The 19,384-nt window shown below is 39.3% G+C and overlaps 1 protein-coding gene across 2 annotated transcripts in view; it reads left to right on the top strand.

Moving 5' to 3' along the window:
* Positions 1 to 6,308, top strand: part of TLL1 (tolloid like 1) — a 139,881-nt gene extending 133,573 nt beyond the window's left edge. For both annotated transcript variants that reach the window (XM_056355300.1, XM_056355310.1), the window contains 2 exons: positions 2,045 to 2,295; positions 4,286 to 6,308. In XM_056355300.1, coding sequence (XP_056211275.1) covers positions 2,045 to 2,295; positions 4,286 to 4,420 — 386 coding nt within the window. In that variant the 3' untranslated portion in view covers positions 4,421 to 6,308. The remainder of the gene's footprint in view (positions 1 to 2,044; positions 2,296 to 4,285) is intronic.
* The last annotated feature ends 13,076 nt before the right edge of the window (positions 6,309 to 19,384 follow it).

The following is a 19,384-nucleotide window of genomic DNA, read 5'->3' as shown; positions in this document are numbered from 1 at the left end:
GGAGGACAGGGGAAAGGGAATTGCCATTTTCCACAGTTGTCAGTATGGCTGCAAGTTTCCTTTACGCTTGTGTCCACTGTAGCAAGCAGAGGGAAGAAATGCAGACAGTTCAATAAACATGTTCTTCTTAGCAGCTGTTCTGTGTCTGAAGCAGGGAGGTATTCTTAATGTTGGGAACAGTCAAGTAAAAAAAAAAAAAAAAAAAAGGGAAATAAGTGAATCTAAGAATAGGAAAAAATAAGGGGGAAAAAAATTAGTGTATTAGAAAACCAATGAGAACTGTTTGAGCTATCTCGTTTGACAAATTTTCTTTATCATGTGGTCCTATCTGTTCTCTAAAAGTGAAAAAATGTTGAAATTTCAGATTGAACCACAGATCATACATAATGGACTAGTCTGCTTACATAATTTATATTTCCTGTTTTGGTTCCTTCAATTCCTTATTAACAAAAACCACGCATTTTTAAAAATAAGGTTTTGGTCGTCTCACTGTCATTAATTCCCAGCTGAAATGTGATTCCTCACAATGCAGTATTGCAGTCGGTCATGTTTCCTGTGCGTGGAGTCCATGGCGCTGAAGTCAAATTCAAAGTGTCTCTTCACCAAAGCTTGGAAATATTTGAATCTTGCAATTTGTTTCAGGTTATTATAAAGTCACCAATTTACAGTATCTACATTTCATAAAAATGCAAATCGAATTACTTATTTGTTTATAAGAATTTAATTTAAACTTGTGAATGTCAGGTTTCTGTTCAAGCTGATTTGCATTGGGTGCTTTTATAGGTGCTGTAAGGGATGCCTTTTCTTAATGAGAAACCAAAACTAAATTGCGCTATTTTCATTGAAATCTTTGTACCGTAAAGAGAAGAAGCCTCCACCCACCTCTTAGAAACATAATAAACAATGCTCTTTTTTTTGTTTGTTTAAGTACAAATTTCCATCTGTTGTCGGTTGCATTGTAATAGACTTTTAATTGGCAAATTCAGAACACCTATATATTTAAATTATTGTAGAAGCTGAATTCACTGACTGTTTAGGATAGAATACTAGTTTTAATTCTAGGTGCTGAAAATATTTAGAAAGGGTAAAGTACTAGCTACTGTTTGGGTTTTGGATTTTGGTTTTTTTGGTTTTGGTTGTGGGGGTGGTGGTGGTGGTGGGTTGTTTGTTTAGTGCATTTTTAGCAATTTCTGTCCTCCAGCAAACTGGCTAAAGAGCAGCTTATTCAACTAAACAGTAAAGTTAATTCATATTTAAATTATGAACTTCTTCAGTAGTTATAAACAATCTCTAAAGACCCACCTACATTTTGCTACTGTGTAAAATAGAGTTTTATACTGTAGTTATCGCTTTGGCATAAGGTAAGTATCTCCTGCTCGAGACTTGCCTTAAGAGCAGACTTTCAGCTACAAGGTTTTCTCTGGTAGTAGCACAGAAACTCCCAGCCATGATCTTTTGTATAGAAAGACCCATTTGTGTCCACAAATGTGCAGCAAACAGACTAGCAGGCTTGGCTGTGGTGGTTAGTGTTGAGCTGGCTCTCCAGACACCAGATGATGGTTTAAGCTGACGCTCCTATGAAACACAAGACTTCTGCACTGGATTGCTGACTACAAGTGTGCTAGTGCTGATCCTCCTCTGGCGCTTGCAAACGGTGTCGTTAACCCCTGTGGAAATGTCACCACTGAAATGTGGATGCCTCGCTTAAAGCACTTGCCTTGCTGGCCACAGGCACCTACCTCTCCAGCACCTACCCAAAGCATGTCCTACCACTTGAACCACATTCCTTATAACTTTGGTGTTCCCTGTTCACTTGAAAATCATGAAATATGCTCAACTGTCTGTAGTTATAAAACAGAGGAACTCAGATTGATGGATTTGTATTCATACTGTGTATTACTTCAATCTACACCTTGTTTGATTGATCTGCTTGTGGCATGAAAGCGCACTCTGCCTGAATACAGCTGGGCATCTGTGAAAAGAAAATGCTAATTTGCACTGGATAAGCATCTTCATCCTTTTTTTTTTTAATTCCTCTATTTAGAGTGTGGTGGTCGGCTGAAAGCTGAAACCAAGCCCAAAGATCTGTACTCGCATGCTCAGTTCGGCGACAACAACTATCCGGTCCAGGCAGACTGTGACTGGCTCCTGGTGGCAGAGCGCAGCTATCGAGTCGAGTTAATGTTCCAGACTTTCGAGGTTGAAGAAGAGGCAGACTGTGGTTACGACTACGTGGAACTTTTTAATGGTCATGATAAGACAGCTCTGCGACTTGGTCGATTTTGTGGATCTGGGGTAAGTAGCCAGGGATTAAACTTTTTCTTTTTTTCCTTCCACAAGGACAAGAGTGAGAAAGACAGGGCAGAGGTAGGAAAAATTCAAGAAGGCGTAAGGTTCAGTTACTACACCTTATAATGAAGATACTAGATTATCTGCTTCAGGCTTTTATTTTTATTATTGCTTGTCATACAAGCATTCCCTTGAAATATTTTCAACAATAAATATTCTTATCTAGTTTTTGACCAAAGTATTGTAATGTTATGTTAAGCTATACATTGCTGACAGTTTAGTGTCAGCACCCCAAAAAAAGTTAGCAGCGTTCTCCCTTACAGGGAGAGAAATGCAGTGATGTTGAAAATTATTGCATTAAAATTCTTTCAATTTGAATGCAGAAGCCATATTTTACAGGGGAGGGGCTCTTGGGAAGCATTTATAATAGGCTCATCTTTACTACTTAAATCTGATCTTAGGGGAGAAAGTGATCCTAAACTGCTTGATTAATATGGGCCTTAAGAAAGCCCTGTTCATCCCATGTGCATCTCTGACATGTTTTAACTATGAGGCATGGAGGTGACATCCTGAAAAAGATGTATGCTGTTTCTCCTTTTAGATTTGCATTGTTCTGTTGCTGCCTGCCTTGCAAAAGGTGGTGCGTTGATCCCACAGGTCGCATGAACTCTTTGTATGTGTGCAAATGCAAACACGCTTTCACACATACACTCTGCCTATGTGAAAGGTTTGAAAGTCTCTGCATAAGATGATAGGAGCTCTTAATTAACCACATGTGATTTTTTTTTTTTGATTCAGCCACAGTGCTGGATCAAACATCTCAGTCATTCAGGTGAGATAACTCTAAGCTGGCTTGAATGCACTTCCAGGTCACTTTGTGCACTTTCGATGACATAAAGATGCAGGAAAGGTGCTACCACTGAATTGTGGGCAATATATTCAAAGGGCAATGCTACATGAGGTCAGCATCTACTAATTTACACAAAACAATACTTTTTTTCACAAGTTGCCCTATTTTTTACAACAAGTAGGAGGGCAGCAAAGTGGAGAATGGCCCCACCTTGGGCTGACTTTTTTTTGGGGGGGGGGGGGGGGGGGGAGTGCTATGCTCTTGTGGGGGGTGGTAGAGTGGTTGGGTTTTGCTGTTGTTTTGGTTTGATTCCGCTAAGATATGCATGAATGGCTTTAGAGACCATATAGGAAAGATGGAATTAAATAGAGAAGCTATTGAAAGCAAAATAATGCAAACTGAAGTGGGAAAAAGATGCTATTAGTATATATTACCACCTTCTCAAAAATGATTTGGTTGTTCAGCTGGTACTTTTGATCACTGTGCTTCAGTAATAGAACAGACCATCATGAGGGCTATGAAGAATAAGATGTAAAATAGGTCCTGGTGTTCGTTTGTCTAAACCTAGAGTGTTGTGTATGGTCCGGGCCAGTCACTTACATGACTCCAGCAGAGCTATAGAAGCTATCTGGGAAGGATAAAAGACCGAGGAGCTTTGTTTTCTTTGTCTCATGAAAAGGCATTGCAGAGATATGCCATACAAACTGGAGAGTTTAAATCAGATTCAGAAAGTATGATGGCACATTTATTTAGATTGTGCAAAAAGATGCTTTTCAGACCCAGAGCTTGAAATTGAAAGAGTGCATGTTAATTCAAAAGCAAAAAGTTAGAATAGATAACTGCCAAACTTCTGCCAACAGATGAAAATTCAAATATCATGATTTAAGCTGACTCTCCAGCGTTTAGGAGTTTAGGCTGTCATTTCCTCAGTCTGCCTCAGAAATTCCTGGCCTATAATTGAGAGCTGAATGAGATAGAAGCGTTTTATCTGGTGATGTCTGATAGCACCATGTGATACCTGGTGGAATTACCTGACAAGACACAACAGAAAAAGAGAAATATCCATAAGAAAAAAAAAAAAATGTGATGAAGGGGATAAATACACAGAGTGGACAGATAATTTGGTTTTTTGTTTCTTTATTTTAGCCACCAGAAGAAATTTATTCAGCGGGGGAAGCTCTTTTACTTCACTTTCACACTGATGATACAATCAACAAGAAAGGATTTCATATACGATACAGAAGTATAAAATATCCAGATAGTGTGCACACCAAAAAATAACGCAAGAACCTCTATGACAGAAAAGGAGAGTGAGAAAGAAAGTACAATGGAAAGGAAGAAAAGGGTTTCTCTTTTTTTAAACTGAGGTTATTAGCACAATTGTTTTATATGAGTTCAGTTGAAATGATGACTTATCAGACCAGAGACTGAAATAAATAGATAAAAGTCACCTAACCCAGTGGAATAGTCAAGATGATGATGTGCAGGCTCCATACTTGACTGTCTCTGCAAAGCTTGTGAAAGAACTTTGCATGCAGGGAAAATATAAAAGCTTTTGTTCACGGTTTGACATTTTTCATAGATGCGTGCAGATTCAATCAGTTGCATTCAGGGGAAGTGACCCTGCAGACCGTTCTTCCTTCTGACAATTGTATGGTGTCCAGGAGGAAAAAAAGCTCTTTCGGGTCACACACTCAAAATGCCGTCCTTAGATCTAGTTGCTTTGACTTTGTATCCTGTGTATGGTGTGTACAAGGACTTGAAATCAAGAGATGAAATGGGAAGGTCTTCCTGCATTGTTCTGTATTTTTTACAAATTCGTCTGTCATATCAGGTTATCAGTGTTTTGAAACTGGAAAATCCTACTTCTGAAACATAACTGATCTTTAGAGTATTTTGTTTTACTAATGACTGAGACGTCTGAACTGTTACATCAGTCATCACTGGTTGACTGAATTTGAACAGTGTAAGCATCTGAAAATGTTTGGTTTACTGGTTAAGTAAGCTATCTCCGATGATGTGGTCTTATTTTGCACTGAACATAGAGACTGAGATGAAAACCTGTTCTGAATCAAAATCTGTATCCAAGAGAAACAGAAATAATCAAGGGTCATCTGAAATTCCTCCTACTGAATTTGTTTTCAGCAGTACCTTTGGAACCACTACTAAGCTTTATTTCTTCGGACCTGTTTGTGAATGAGCTAATTGCCTGGTTTAGCTACTCAGAAATGAAGCTGCAGTAGTATCCAAGAGAGAGGTTTCCCAAAGAACTTTTTTTTTTTCTGGGACTAAGAGTATATGTGATGGTATAAAAACAAAACAAACAAACAAACAAAAGCAAACCAAAAAACCCCAGACCCAAGAATTGTTTGTTATCAAGAGTGAATTCCTATGGTGCTATTCCATGAACATTAAAAGCAAAAACAAACCAAGAAGTTTTAGACTTTTGAGCCAACAGCTTGCAGATCGTGAATGTCTCACTACACCTGGCTGCATCTGGAGAAGAAAGGCTTTATGGCTCCTAGGGAGAGTGGGTTGCAACGGCAGCGCTAGTCCTGTGGAACAACTACTACTATTGCCTTAGAATCCTTGCACACGGTCAGACAGATCTTCCTGTAGATACACCTCTAATTTGATAAATAGTTAAATGACTTGGACATCTTAACGTACACTAACTAAATGATCTTCAAGCAAAAGCCCCATCTGCAGAGCGAGATCATCTACTGTAAATAACAGTGACCTGCTTCTGATGTAGAGATATGTTATGTTTAGATCTGAGATATTATATGTGCTTTAGGCCGTATGTGGCTTTAGTCGTAATGTATATGCATTATGTTAAGTATTGTATGTATGAGTGTTCCAAGGGAGTGAGAGGTATTGTATGAGTGAGAATGGAATTGTTTCTTTATGTGCCAAGTTCTATCAGGACCCTGTTTGACTGTAGCAACTTTTCTTTAAAGGCTTCATAGACAGATAACGAGGACTTCTAGTTGGCAAGAGTGAAGTTTAAAGGAAGTATTATGTTTCACTTACAACAAATATTATTTTGATATCCTTTGATGTAAGTTGCTACTCAGATTAGCTTAGTTTCTGTTTCCTTACTATGAACATACATTGGCACTAATAAATCTGATCTTTTTTTTATAAAAATAAAAGCCAAATGTCTGTATAGGTGTCTTTGGTTGTTTCAACAGCGCTGTTGCTGCTCATATATTACCATTTTCCTTTCCAGACAGCTTATGTTTGTGGATTAAAAAATGGAATAATTTCTGTATTTTTGTGATATTGCTCTGCTGCCCTTCTCTTTGCACAAGAAGTTAACCACAAACATTTTCTCCAAGGTCCCACAAAATTCAGGCAGAAATATTACTACAGTTTAAATAAAAAACCAAAGTGTTCTTAACCTTGATTACATAATTTATCAGCTGGGTGGAGTTGCAGCGCGTGAGCTTCTGAGAGGAAAAGCCAGCAGCAGCAGCGTGTCCCTGGCATGGGCAGTCAAAAGACGCTGGGAAGGGCTGAGGCTGGGCGCAAGAGCAAGTTTCCATGTCATCTTTTTTCCACTTCTCTGTTCCAGTCTCCTCTTCATATTACCTCCCTTCCATTTGCTAAACAAAATATTTTAAGTCTTCCTTTTCTCTATATTTGGCTTTATTCCCCTCAGGGTTACTTTAATAACCACAGAGTTGTGCCATTATTATTTTTGGAAAGGTTTTTGTTGTTGTTGTTGATTCATACAGGCCCCTGTATAAATCCTACTGTCCTATGTTAAATAGTGCAACTGGAGTAGTTGGGGAAGGAGGTTAGACTGGGCAAGCTGAGGGCACCAGCACCGTATAGTATTTCTTACACCCTAAGGAAAGTGATTCTTTGTGGTCATATCTAAGTATAGCTTTTGAACACAGTATGTCTTGTATTACCTCACATAGAATATGTAGAAGTCAGAAGAGAGTTGCCATAACTTTGAATATAAAGTTTGATTTAATTTCTCTAATTGCTTATTCCTTTGTAGATCTCATATGCTTAAAAGCGGTGAATATGAGGAAGGTGTACTTAATGCTTATCTTGATGACAAGTGGACCATGTGGATCACATCTTCACATTGGCCGTGACCCTAGCCCATATCTCATGGTGCTGTCAGTTGCTATTGAAAACGTAGTTATTTCAAAGTCCTAGGAGGTTTTTCCTGAGGTAATGAAAATCACATATTCAGTGAACTCCTCATTTAATGGAAGTGTGCCTTATAAATAGCCTAACAATGAGGAAACAATGAAAAAAAAAACATTTATGCTGATGAAATTGTGAAAAGTAACATGGGTTATCCCCAAACAGTCTTTGAAATGGAGAAATTTGTTCACAACATACTAATTAAAGATCTTGCCTGTTTCACAGTCAACAAAACAAGACGTGAAATCCAGTGGGCTAGAAATCCGGCTTTGGGACCTGGTTATGGTGCATTGACTGGCAGCACTTCCAGCAGGGTGAAGATGACACTTATTCTGCTTCTTATTTGACACAAACTTTCTTGACTGTAAGCTGCTGGATTTTAATTAATTTTCCTGTAACATGTTGTAACGTTTTCTTCTTAGCTACATAAAGAGCTTCTGACGTGTGCTGAGAGTTAAATTCAGCATAAATGATGGAATGCGCTGCACCTGTGTGGCTGACTGGTTCTTGAGGAATTTAAGTCTGTGGCAGACCACATTCTGTGAGCAATACCATGCTCAGATAAGAGGGAAGATGTGTTTGGTGAAAGACTTCCCTTCTATCCTTAAAAAAGAATAAAAATCATTGGTGAATGTCAATTAATATGGCGGCCTTGCGTAAGAGCTGTGAAGGTCTAGCTGGAGTGAGTAAGGCAAGGTAGGTGTACACACAGCGGATATTCTGTTCTCTGCTGGCTCTTCGTTATAATCTGCAACATACTTGGGCAATCTTGCCTGCTCCGAGACCCATGAAACGGTGAGATGACCTAAGCATGGGCAAGAGCCAGATCAGGTCCTGAACACAGTATTGCGGCAGTACTTGTTCATTTAAAGCATGTTGCTTTTGAACCACTGGAAAAAATCAGATTAATTGGGTGGAAGCTTTATCCACCTGGGGAATCGGTTGTGCAGTTTTGCTGTGTGCCGGGGGCGCACATGGCACACCTCGTTTCTCATGATGGAGGGAATGGTTGCTGAGCCCGCAGGCTGCCGCTGACTGGCCGTGTGCTGCAGCCCCGCAGAGCGTGGGCACTGCTGGGGCACGCGGGAACTTTCTTTAATGTTTCAAATGGTTCTGTTCTGCCAAAGTTTATAGATCTCAGCATTCAGGTGCCTGGTATGGGTCTGTAAGTTTAGGAAAGTATGCAGCCTTAAAATAGACCTGACGGGTAACCAGCGGGGAGTTTTTCTTTGACTTCGGGTCTTAAATTGGGTCAAAATGAGTAATAGGAGGGGATGGGTTTTATCACATTAACGTATGTGATCGTATGGGTTGGCACAACCTTGCCTAAGGTGTTACTCTTATTTTGATTTTATCCTTGATTATTATGATTCAATTATTAATTGATCAGTCAGTAAAAGAGGAACAAGGACAAACAAAATGCCTGAAAAAGGATCATATAAAGATACCACAGGTAAAACTACATTACATTTAAAGATAAATAGAAATAATGTAGTCTCCAAAGTCAACACTGTTGCTGATACATTAATTCTTCAATGCATCCTTTATATTCTTTAAAAATACTTTATGTTGTATTGCTTCAACTTACTTGAAGGAAGAGTTAGATGATTAATCACATTGATTAGTGAATTTTTCAAGCAGAGAACTGAAGACAACCTAGGGAATGGCCTGCTTTTGGTTCCTAGTGGTGCATATCCTGAGTAACTACCTGTTTGTGAGAGGAACACTGGGCTAGAGCCCTTAAATGTTTGGGGTTTTTTCCCTTCTAGCACTCTCAAGTTTTACTGCTCTAAGCTGAAGACTTGGGGCAGCATTTTATTTTATTCCTCATGATCCAATTGAATTAATGGAAATAATAAGCAGCTGCTTAATACCATTGTTTCATGGAATCAGAGTGAATGAAGTCTGATTAAAACAAAAAGGACAAAGGGAAATGCGTTCTGCAAGTTATTACTTGTTAGCAAATGTTCTCATTTCTCCAGGTTTCTCATTCTGAGTTCACAAAGGAAGCAAGCTGCAGCAGTTGCAAAAAATATTTAAGATAGAGTGGTACGGGGTGAACAGTGAAAGGGAACACTAGCAAGGCTTGGGTGTCTGTTTTGATCCCACCTCTGCAGTTGTTTTGTCTCGTGCTTTTTACTTTTAACCTGTCAAATCCCATCCTAATCCAAGATGAAGTTGTGTGTATATATATTTATATAAAAGGGGGTGTGTGTATATATAAAAGTAAGTTTTAGTGAGGTTTTTTTTCTTTTCCTTCAATGACCTTTAGATGTAGTAATTCTTCCTGTGTTGCTGGGACTTCTGGAAAGAATCATTTGCTCTATGCATATATATTATATAGTGTTTACCATGTGATAGCAACTTCTGAAATGCAAGTAATAATTGTTAGGAATGTAAAGTCCTTTAGGACATGCTCAATGACTTTTCTCTCCCTCCGCGGTAATGCTGGAATTGGTGCTTTCTAGGCACACGTCAGGTAAGTGGCCACACAAGGACATGCAATGAGGAGAGGTTACGGTGGAAAGGGAAAAAGGAAAAGGACATTTTGGCTTTCGCACAGTATGTGATTCCCACAGAGGAGAATGAAATTGTTTAGAACACATTACAGGAATATATGTAGAAGTAAAAAAAATACATTTGAGCAATACAACATTTAAGCTGAGTGTCAGGAGACCTTTTCAGTGTTAGAGATGAAATAGTTTCCCAGGGATGATATCCCCATCTCGGATACCAGGAGCCACATTGTACAGTGTTGCCTGATGGAGCACAAACAATGCTCAGAGGTGCCTTTCAGTTACGAAACTCTGCTCAAATCTGCGTGAAGCATTTGCTCTCTGATCAATGAATTTAATGGCAGTAACGATACACTTTTTGTAATTAAAAGAACTGAAACTAGTTCAGTGAAGACAAAAGCACTTCTATTACAATAGATAGAAAACAATAATATCCTACATCTACAACCTAGGTATCTCTAGTCAGAATTCTGCTGTAGAATCTTAATATCCAGCTGGTGCTGACAGTTGTTGAGATGCCTTTACTAAGCTGCTGTTCTGAAGAGCTGCATGGCCAAAAGCTGATTTCTTTGAGACATCTGGGGAGAATAATAATATGTCTCCCTTTTTTTTATTGCTGCTATCTTTTTTGGATGATCATAATACAAAATTTTCATTAGTAAAATCCGTAGTCTTAGCTACGCTATATAGGAAGAACATACGGAGGTGAGAATATTACCTATTGATGTACTTGCTTAAAAATTCTCATTTTTATGTCAGCAAAGGCAGTGATGTAGTGAAGATACTGAATAAAACATCTTTGGAATATTTCTAAATAATTATAGTAGCAAGTCAATTAATGACCTTTCAATGAGATTTCTGAATCATTGACACATTATTTCTTAACATGTGCATTTTAGAAAAGACAAATCCTGAATTTTCTTGGTCAGTTTGACTTGTAGGAGCATAAAAGTTAGTGTTAATCTGAGTTTACAACTGTTTAAAGAATAGGCTATTCAGTTATATCATTGAAAGGATATTAATTTTTTTTAAACTATAAAGGAGGATCTTAACATTTGGAAAATTTAGTGAGTGCTAAATGAACTTAGTGTGTGGTGACCTACCTTAATGCCTATTAATGATGAGGGAGAGAAAGAATCTGGCTCATAAATTCTCTGCTGCAAAGGGCGTGTTTGTATTATGTTTGTGTATAGGCACAATGAAAGTTCTACTGAGAATGTCTCACAATACTTTTTTCCTCCTCTGAATTTGCCTATGAAAAGCGTAGTTCAACTCAATGAAATCTTTGAGTTGAATGGTACTAATTAAATGCTATAAGGTATCAAATACTTCTCTCTAGTCACAATTCCAGATGTCCATTAAGAATATGCTGTTCTCCAATTGAACACAAAACTTTCCACAGCAGCTTTATCTTAAAATATATTTTAAAATCATTGATGCCATTCTCTTTTAACAATCTTATTTGTATTTTTACTGCACCATTAAATTTACATGTTACTAATTTTGCTGTCTATAGAATCTTGCATTTAGGCATTGCAAACTTTGCTAAACAACCATTATTTCACATTTAAGGACAGTTTGGGTGCTAACTTTAAACTAGTAAAACAGATGACATACTTGATATCAGCCATTAAATGAAACTGTTTCAAGCTGCAAGCCTTTATTGGGATCTAATGCTATTTGGAAGTGAAGGACTCTTTCCATATTTGTTTTTAGAGTTTTCTTTAATTAAAATGAAGAATGTATATGGGTATTGCAACTAAAGGAATGCTAGATTCTAGGGGGCAGTGAGTAACGGTAAATATCAGATCTCTAAGGCAGTTTTCAGGTAAGATAGTTTTTGGTATGTGACATACCTAGAGGAAAGTTTCAGGAAACCTATTTAAAATATTTATTCTAATGAGAGGAGCATTATGAATAAAAAACAGACTGACTAACTTTGTTTTATTTTAGGAGGAGCATTATTTGTGCTTTAAATAATTTTGCAAAGTCAGACTCAGTAGCCTCTCATTCCTAGTTCTGCCAAACCAATACCAAGAAAGGCTTGGAATCACATCGTTATTGCCAGGAATAAACACATTATTAGCAAAATGAATGGCATGGTAATTGCAGAATGCTATATATATATTTGCAAATTAGTTAGAATATGCATCAGGGAAGATACAAGGACTTCCTCCTTCTTGTTTGTAGATCTTGCACAAAATGGTCCATCAGCTGATTTTACTCTGGAATTCATCCGTATTACAACTGTTCAGAATTCACAAAAAAACAAATACATACTATGCAACAGTTAGTGTTACAGGTGTCCATTTCTTCAAGTTAACAGGAAATGAGAAGAGAATACTCCTTTGAAATACTGTGGAGTATTTATTAGGGCTGTTTTATCTATAAAAATCCCAGGCTACACTTGTCCAGACTGTGAGTGTGCTCCCCTAAAGAGACTCTAGGTAAAAATAATATAATAAGAATACCAGAGTAAGAGCAGAGGTCTGTGCTCTGTCTGGTGGATGCTGCCATCTGCACCGTTCTCCTGGTAGTTACAGCTGGTAGGGACAGGGACAAAAAGACGATGGGCCAGAGGCCCCATGGCAGGCAGTGCAACAGCCCTGGGAGCCTGACCCACCCGCAGCCGGACTGGTGTGCAGGCCCTGGCGTGCGTGCTGCGCGTTAAGCCATCCAGGTGGCTCCTTTTCCCTGCCTTCTGTGGAAGGTCCTTAGCCTCAAGATCTCCTTTCCTGAATAGACTCTCGGGTAGGTGATGTGATTAGTTTCCACCTTGCAAAGACAACTGGCAATCCTTGCAGTTGCTTTTATTTACCCAAGGAACTTGGATCGGTTGGTGTGTTTGGTGGGTATCACTGAAAACAATAAAGAAAATAGTCAGAAATATGAGTTCAATTAAATTTGTTTTACACTGAGACCTACTGAACCAAAGTCAACTGGTAGCAGAGATTTGTCAGAAGTAAGATTACGTATGTAGAAATGCCTCTATTCCTTTTCTTGAGCACAGCATATATTCTGTCTGTTATGGGAAGCCACATATTCACTGTTTTTATCTACAATCTGAAAACAAATGACCTTGCCAGAGCAAGCTGGAGAAAAACAGTTTTTGAATCTCTAACCTTCCACTGCTAAAAATGATTTTGAATTGTCATGATAATGTCTTCATGAGGGACTCCCGAGTCTGAAAATGTCTAAATAGGATTTCAGACTATGGAATAGAACTGCTGAGGGAGAACAGAAAAATTGAAAGGTTGTGATTAAATGTGGTGGTGTTACTGCTTCTGCAGACAAGGCAAAACCTTTATTTTTTATTTTTACCTTTGGTCATGATCTTCACGGCAATAAGATTGCAGAAAATATCCCAAATGTGTCCTTTAAGATTCCATCTTCTGGGTGAAGCTGTTGAATGAAGAACAGCTGTTCTCATCCTAAGTGGGATGGATTGTTTCAAGTGAAATACAGTCTCTGGAAATAGTGTTCAAATGAAAAATGTACGCTATTGCCAACATCCTTGGTGCTTGATGTCTCTCCAAAAAGGAGGGCTACAGTTGCCTGTTGTGGCACTTCATTAAATACTTTGTTCTGATACAAGTCACCTGAGGAACACTTCAGAATTTGTTGTTCAGTTTCCTACTTCATTTATTCAAATATGTAAGAAATACAGTAGAAATCAGACATGAGTTCATTGCAAAATTTATGGTAAAATAACATCAGGACTGCATAATGAAATGGATCCCTGGCCTGAACGGTAGAGCTCTGAAAGAGAGCGACACTTACCCCAGTCTGGATTCACATCTTGCTATGTATTTTGTTGTATTTCTTCACTGAATTAAATTCCCACCCAGAAAATAATTTATCAAGGCACTTTTTTTAACTTGGTTTCATCTTTTCTATTGGAATTTTTTTTTTTTTTTTGAGTGAAATGATCTTTTCTGGACAGTTGTAATTAACTGTGCTTAAGTAGGCTTGAGGAACAGAGAGACTTTGTTTATACTAATTTCTGCTAAATTTTAGTGGGTAACATGGCATGGGTTTTGACGTTGTTTCTTTTGATTATTCCCTTATGGACTCTGTAATAAATTGTGAATGCTTTCAAGAGCATATGTTGGATTGACTGAATAGGAGTGAGTTTTATGCCGGTTAGCTAACTTCCCTTATTTCATTAACATGTAGAAATTTCCATTCTGTTCCTACACGTCTCAAATATATTTCAGTGCAAGAGTAGGTCAGTGCAAGAGTAGGTCACCAACTAACATTGCATTCTCTAGCATGGCCCTGCCCTTGCACACGCAGCAGTACAGGTTGCAAATGGGTGATCCCATGAGTGAGTTTGTAGAATAAAGACTCAAATAGATAATTTGAGCATGCTAGAGTGCCATTGCATGGCCTGCCTCAACACACTTTCACTGCTTTCTTCCTCATTTTCATCATGCCCTGCCTTGAGGGTCAAGATTAACTGAGATTGTTGTTTCTCTTGAAGATGGAGAAGGGCAATTTTTACCAGACTTTTCAAGAGCTCAAACTTGTTTAGCTTTGGATCATAACACAAAACCATTCTGCTTAGCTGGACTTTTTCTAACAGTTGATATTAGCCAGGAAGAAACAATTTTTTATGGGGAAATGTTTTATTTTAAATGCTAAAATCGATTAGGTGATATTAACTGCTCTTTTAAATACACTTAGAGGTAATAGATATACAAAAATAAGTAGTGGTTTTTTAGACTCATTCAACAAGTACTACATGTAATAAACATGCTAGTCTATCCCCGGTGGAGTTTATGGGCAATTTAACCTGGCTAAAGTTACATTAATGTAATTAAATACACATTTTCAATGTTCACTTCTGCCTACCTCAGAATTAATTTATTTTTATTTCTAAAGAAAGAAGTTTTTTCTGAGGAAACTTTGGACTCGGTGAGTTGTTTACTTCAGTTTAATTTCGAGAGAACTCTTTCATGTTTCTGCCATTGTAGGCAGTATTTTGAACAAGGAGGTTGTCCACTTTCTTTGCTGAGTTCTGCTTTCATGCTTTTTGGTCAGCAAAAGTTCCCAGCTCCAGAATAGTGATAGAAAATGGGTATATATTGAACATTACCCATTTTAAATAGAGTATTCTTGGGCCAAAAGGAGTCTCCACTGAGACAAACATTCTTCTGGGCAAATTGATGAATCAAACAATGTATTTTGATGTGCAGAGTCTTCTATCACCAGTGTGACTATAAAGAAGAAAAAATGGAAACAGGATTAAAAAAAAATCTTTTTCACAGGGTTTCTGCAAGAAAAAGACAATCCGACCAAACCTAGAAACAGAACATTAATTACAGGGGTGAGAGAAATCTAACAATTCCAGAAGGAAACAGAAAATAAAGGACCTATAGTTTCTTAATCTGGCACTTTTCAGTTGTAAAGAACACGTGCATGGTAGGATAACTGAGGCTGAGAAAAGTGTGAAGATGTTTGTGCTGGTTTTGGCTGGGGCAGAGTTGATTTTCTTCCCAGTAGCTGGTGTGGGGCTGCGCTCTGGATTTGTGCTGGAAGCAGTGCTGGTGACACTGGGATGTTCCCTTGCTGCTGAGCAGCGCTGGCACAGAGCCGAGGGCTCTTCTGCCTCTCACCCCCCAGCGAGCAGGCTGGGGGGCACAGGGAGCTGGGGGGGCACAGCCGGGACAGCTGGACACAGCTGGCACAAGGGGTGTTCCAGAACATGTGGTGTCACGCTCAGGATATAAAGCTGGGGAAGAAGGAGGTGTGTGTGGGACACACTCAGAGTGACGGCGTTTCTCTTCCCAAGCCACTGCTCCAGTGACACAGCCCGGCTGTCCTGGGGGTGGCTGAGCACCTGCCTGCCCGTGGGGCGTGTGAATGAATGCCTTGCCTTGCTTCGCTTCTGCACACAGCTTTTGCTTTACCTGTTAAACTGTCTTTATCTCAACCCATGAGTTTTCTCAGTTTTACTCTTCTAATCCTCTCCCTTATCCTGCTGGCAGGGAGCCGTGAGTGAGCAGCTAGCAGCGGTGTGGCACTTAGTTGCCAGTGGGGGTTAAACCATGACAAAGTTTTATTTCTTTGTCTAGATCTACATGCAACCAAAGAACCAGAATGGTTAAAACATGACTAGGAAGGTGGCAGAGGGACATATCGGAATGTCAGAGAATATATGAGAGATATCAGAAGGGAAAATATGTTTGTATGTGTGCAGAGAAATCTAAATGAGCAAGTAAGTAGTCATGTGTGCTCTGGAGGGTTGGTTTTTGTCTATTTTGTTTCCTGCTAGGTAAAATTTCAGGCATATTTCATTTGACTTTCTATGTTTAAGCCTTTGAGTTTACTTTTTCTTTCCCCCAAAATGCAGTTTATCCATCAGTATCATCAGAAACAAAAATGAAATATTTCTGTTACTGTCAGTCAACCTATCTTTTATCCAATTTTACTTAAATTCAGTTTTCAAGGAAGACATGTATTTTTGCCTGAAGAACAGGGTTTTTTAATCTGAATTTGGAGCACATTATGATTTAGTAATTTACTTTTCTCCTGTCTTAAATATTTATTTAATCTGAAGACTTATTACTATTTTGCCTTTTTTTTTTAAGCTTGCACTTCACTTGGACTGCAAAAGGCCCTTCTGTTTTTCTCATTTCCTCTGAATTCAAAGGTAGTCCATATTTCTTAGAACTCTAGTTCCTTATTTATCTGCCTGTCAATCACTGTGTCTCTTGGGACCTCTAGGAAATCAGGTCTTTTTAGTTCTCTGTACAGCTGAAGTAATGAAGTTCTACTCTCGGGTTGTGAAGGTCAGAATTTGACCCTTGCAGTTTATCTCCCAACATCCTTCCGGAATTAAAAGACTTTAGTACCATTTATCTACTTATTTTTAACACCCAGATCAAAGCCAATATATGAGACATCTCTGAAATTTAGCATAACCTTTAAGTCCTAAAGGAAAAGATGGCAGGTCGTTTGCAGGAAGCACTTATAAATACATTAGTAGACTCAAAGTAAAATACATTCTTAATTGAGACAACTACCTTCTTTCTTTTGTTTAAAGGAACTCTTCACCTTCTCTGTCAGATTCCCTTATGATTCCTTAAATAAGTCTTTAAACAAGTGCTGTTGGCTACACACAGACAGTGTGCTGGAGTGGTCTTGAGGCATCAGCTATGTGGAAGGATAAGGCTGAGGCGGGGAAGGGTTGTTCAAGGTCCACCATCATTAATGGGCAAGTGAGAAGTTGTCATTACACAGTTGCAATGGGTTAGACTTCCTTCTTTTTCAACTGTTGCCTTTGTTTACTGGCTGCCCTGCTATAATTATCTTTTTGAGAGCAGCAGAGCAGTGCCTGTATTGTGCTGGATGCTTGAGAAGTGAATGGGACTGATGCAGCCTGGAGCTCCCCTGCTCTCCCTGCTGCACTGGGCTGGGGACACACAAAGCTGGGATTGAAGAGAGACTTCACATGGCATGGCTGCGGGGCACTGCCTCAGATTCTTGTTGCCTTTCTGCCTCTGGCACATAGACAAATCACGTACTCCTATCCTATAGCCTTCCCTGAGCCTTAGCAACTTGTCAGGGAAGGAAGCAGAAGGTACCAAACCCCTGCCCTTTCTTTAAATCAAACCTACAGTGAGACATGTGGAAGTAAGGAGGAGAAAATTATCCCCGTCATGGAAGGGCCATATGGTGAGGGCCCAAATGGTTGTTTCTCACAACTGAAAATTGCTTGAGGGAGATTGTATTTATCTTCCATCCAGGTTAGTAGCTGTGTAACTTAATCCATGTAAAGAATTGGCAACTTCAGTCAAAAAGCTTTACCAAAAGAATGTAAAAGCCAACAACATTGCTTCTGTGGTACAGGCCCCTGACCTGAGCATTACACTCCAAGGTAAGGAATTTTAATGTCTAGAGGGATTTTTGATTCTGTTTAATCTATATGTGCTTTAATGTGCTGGGGTAATGAGATGGTACTAATGAATTGTGATTTGCTATCATTTGAATTATAGGCGGAGTGAGGTGCCTGCTGCTTTCCAGGTGTTAGTGCAGTGTGAAAATACACCGTTTTCTCTTTAGGATTACATTGAGGGTTGGTTCCCAAATACTGAAAGAATTTTTCTCCCCACATTCCTGCTTGAGAGAAATGACTCCTTTTCCTCTGGTGAGGAAGATGGTGAGACTGCAAATGGATTAACCTCCATTTTAATGTCATTTCTACCTTGTCCTTGGGCTCTAATGGCTGCAGGAAGGGGGTCCGTAGCTCTGCTGGCCAGTGGCCCGTGAGGCTGCTTCTGCTCTGATATATTTGGATGAATATGAAAGGACAAGAGAGAGGCTATCGTGAATCACATCCCCACAGGAAGAGGCAAATCAATTACAAGACTCAAGGCCACCAGTTACTGAGTTAAACATCTGTTTACACCTACACACAAAGCAGCAACCTTGGCTCATGTTCATACAGAGTCAGGGTGGGAAGGCAGTTGATGATTTTCTCCTGGAGCGTGAGATGAACAAACACACACAACTAGTGTTCTGGCTAGATATTCTGCTTGGAGGCAGGGAGAGAGAGGGGGAAAGTCTTGCCAGGAAAAAATATTGATACAAGGCAAGGATTGAGCTGTTCAAGAGAGTTCCTCATTCTGAAAGAATCAGAACTTCAGTGCAGATAAACGTTGCTGCGCTGTTGCTGCTTCCTTAGGCAAATTTCATCCTCGTGAGAAAGTCTCCAACCTTTTCTTGTAACTTCCTTCCTTTGATGCCTCAAGACATCCTACAGTACCACTCTTTAAAGGGAAGACTCTTCCAGAAACTGCTTTTGGTTTTTTTGGCCTTACTCCTAGGCAAGTGAAAATGATGAAGAGAGATCTTTTACTGATCAGATTGGTAAACAGGATGATTAAGATTATTTTCCTCTGGATTGATGACTGCAATTGCAGACCTGCCATAAAGGACAAATATTAATACATCAATAGCCGTGGCTCCTGTTTCAGCTGTAGACTGCCCTCAGAATATAAAACCCAAGTTGCTGTTTGCCTTCGCAAAGCAGCCAAGAAACGTCTGTAATAACAGACTATGTAGATCTTCTCAAAACCAAAAATTGCTCCTTTGATGTGCCACGCCTGAAAGTGAGTACAAGTGTCCGTATCACCTTCACATTCTGCAACACAGTGGCAGGCGATATCATTGCATGCTTCTTGACCAGGTGATCCAAAGGACAGCCAGCAACACCGATGGCATCTGGACAGTGTCATCTAATGAGCCGTAATTCCAGGAATATGTGTCAAAAGAGGTGCCGATCTCCTGTGCTTGTGTCTGTAAGTTCCTGCATCCTTCCCCAGATTAATTTATGGACCCACAAACAAGGTGGGTCATCCTGAAATCCCAGATTTTCTACTTTAGCTTTTTCATTCTCATCTTTTCTCCTGCTTCATGAACCCATCCTTTAAGATGCAACGTTTCTGGAAGTGACTGTATTTCTTTCAGTTACGTGACAGTAGTGCCGTTGATCAGCTCTTCCATAAGAGCCTCTCTTCCTGGGGCTGCACTGTCCACGCCTGGGCAATCAGGCCAC

Source organism: Falco biarmicus, chromosome 1 (assembly GCF_023638135.1).
Source record: "Falco biarmicus isolate bFalBia1 chromosome 1, bFalBia1.pri, whole genome shotgun sequence".
NCBI lineage: Eukaryota > Metazoa > Chordata > Aves > Falconiformes > Falconidae > Falco > Falco biarmicus.
Note: the sequence above shows the minus strand (reverse complement) of the source record. Positions and strands in the feature narration are given on the sequence as shown.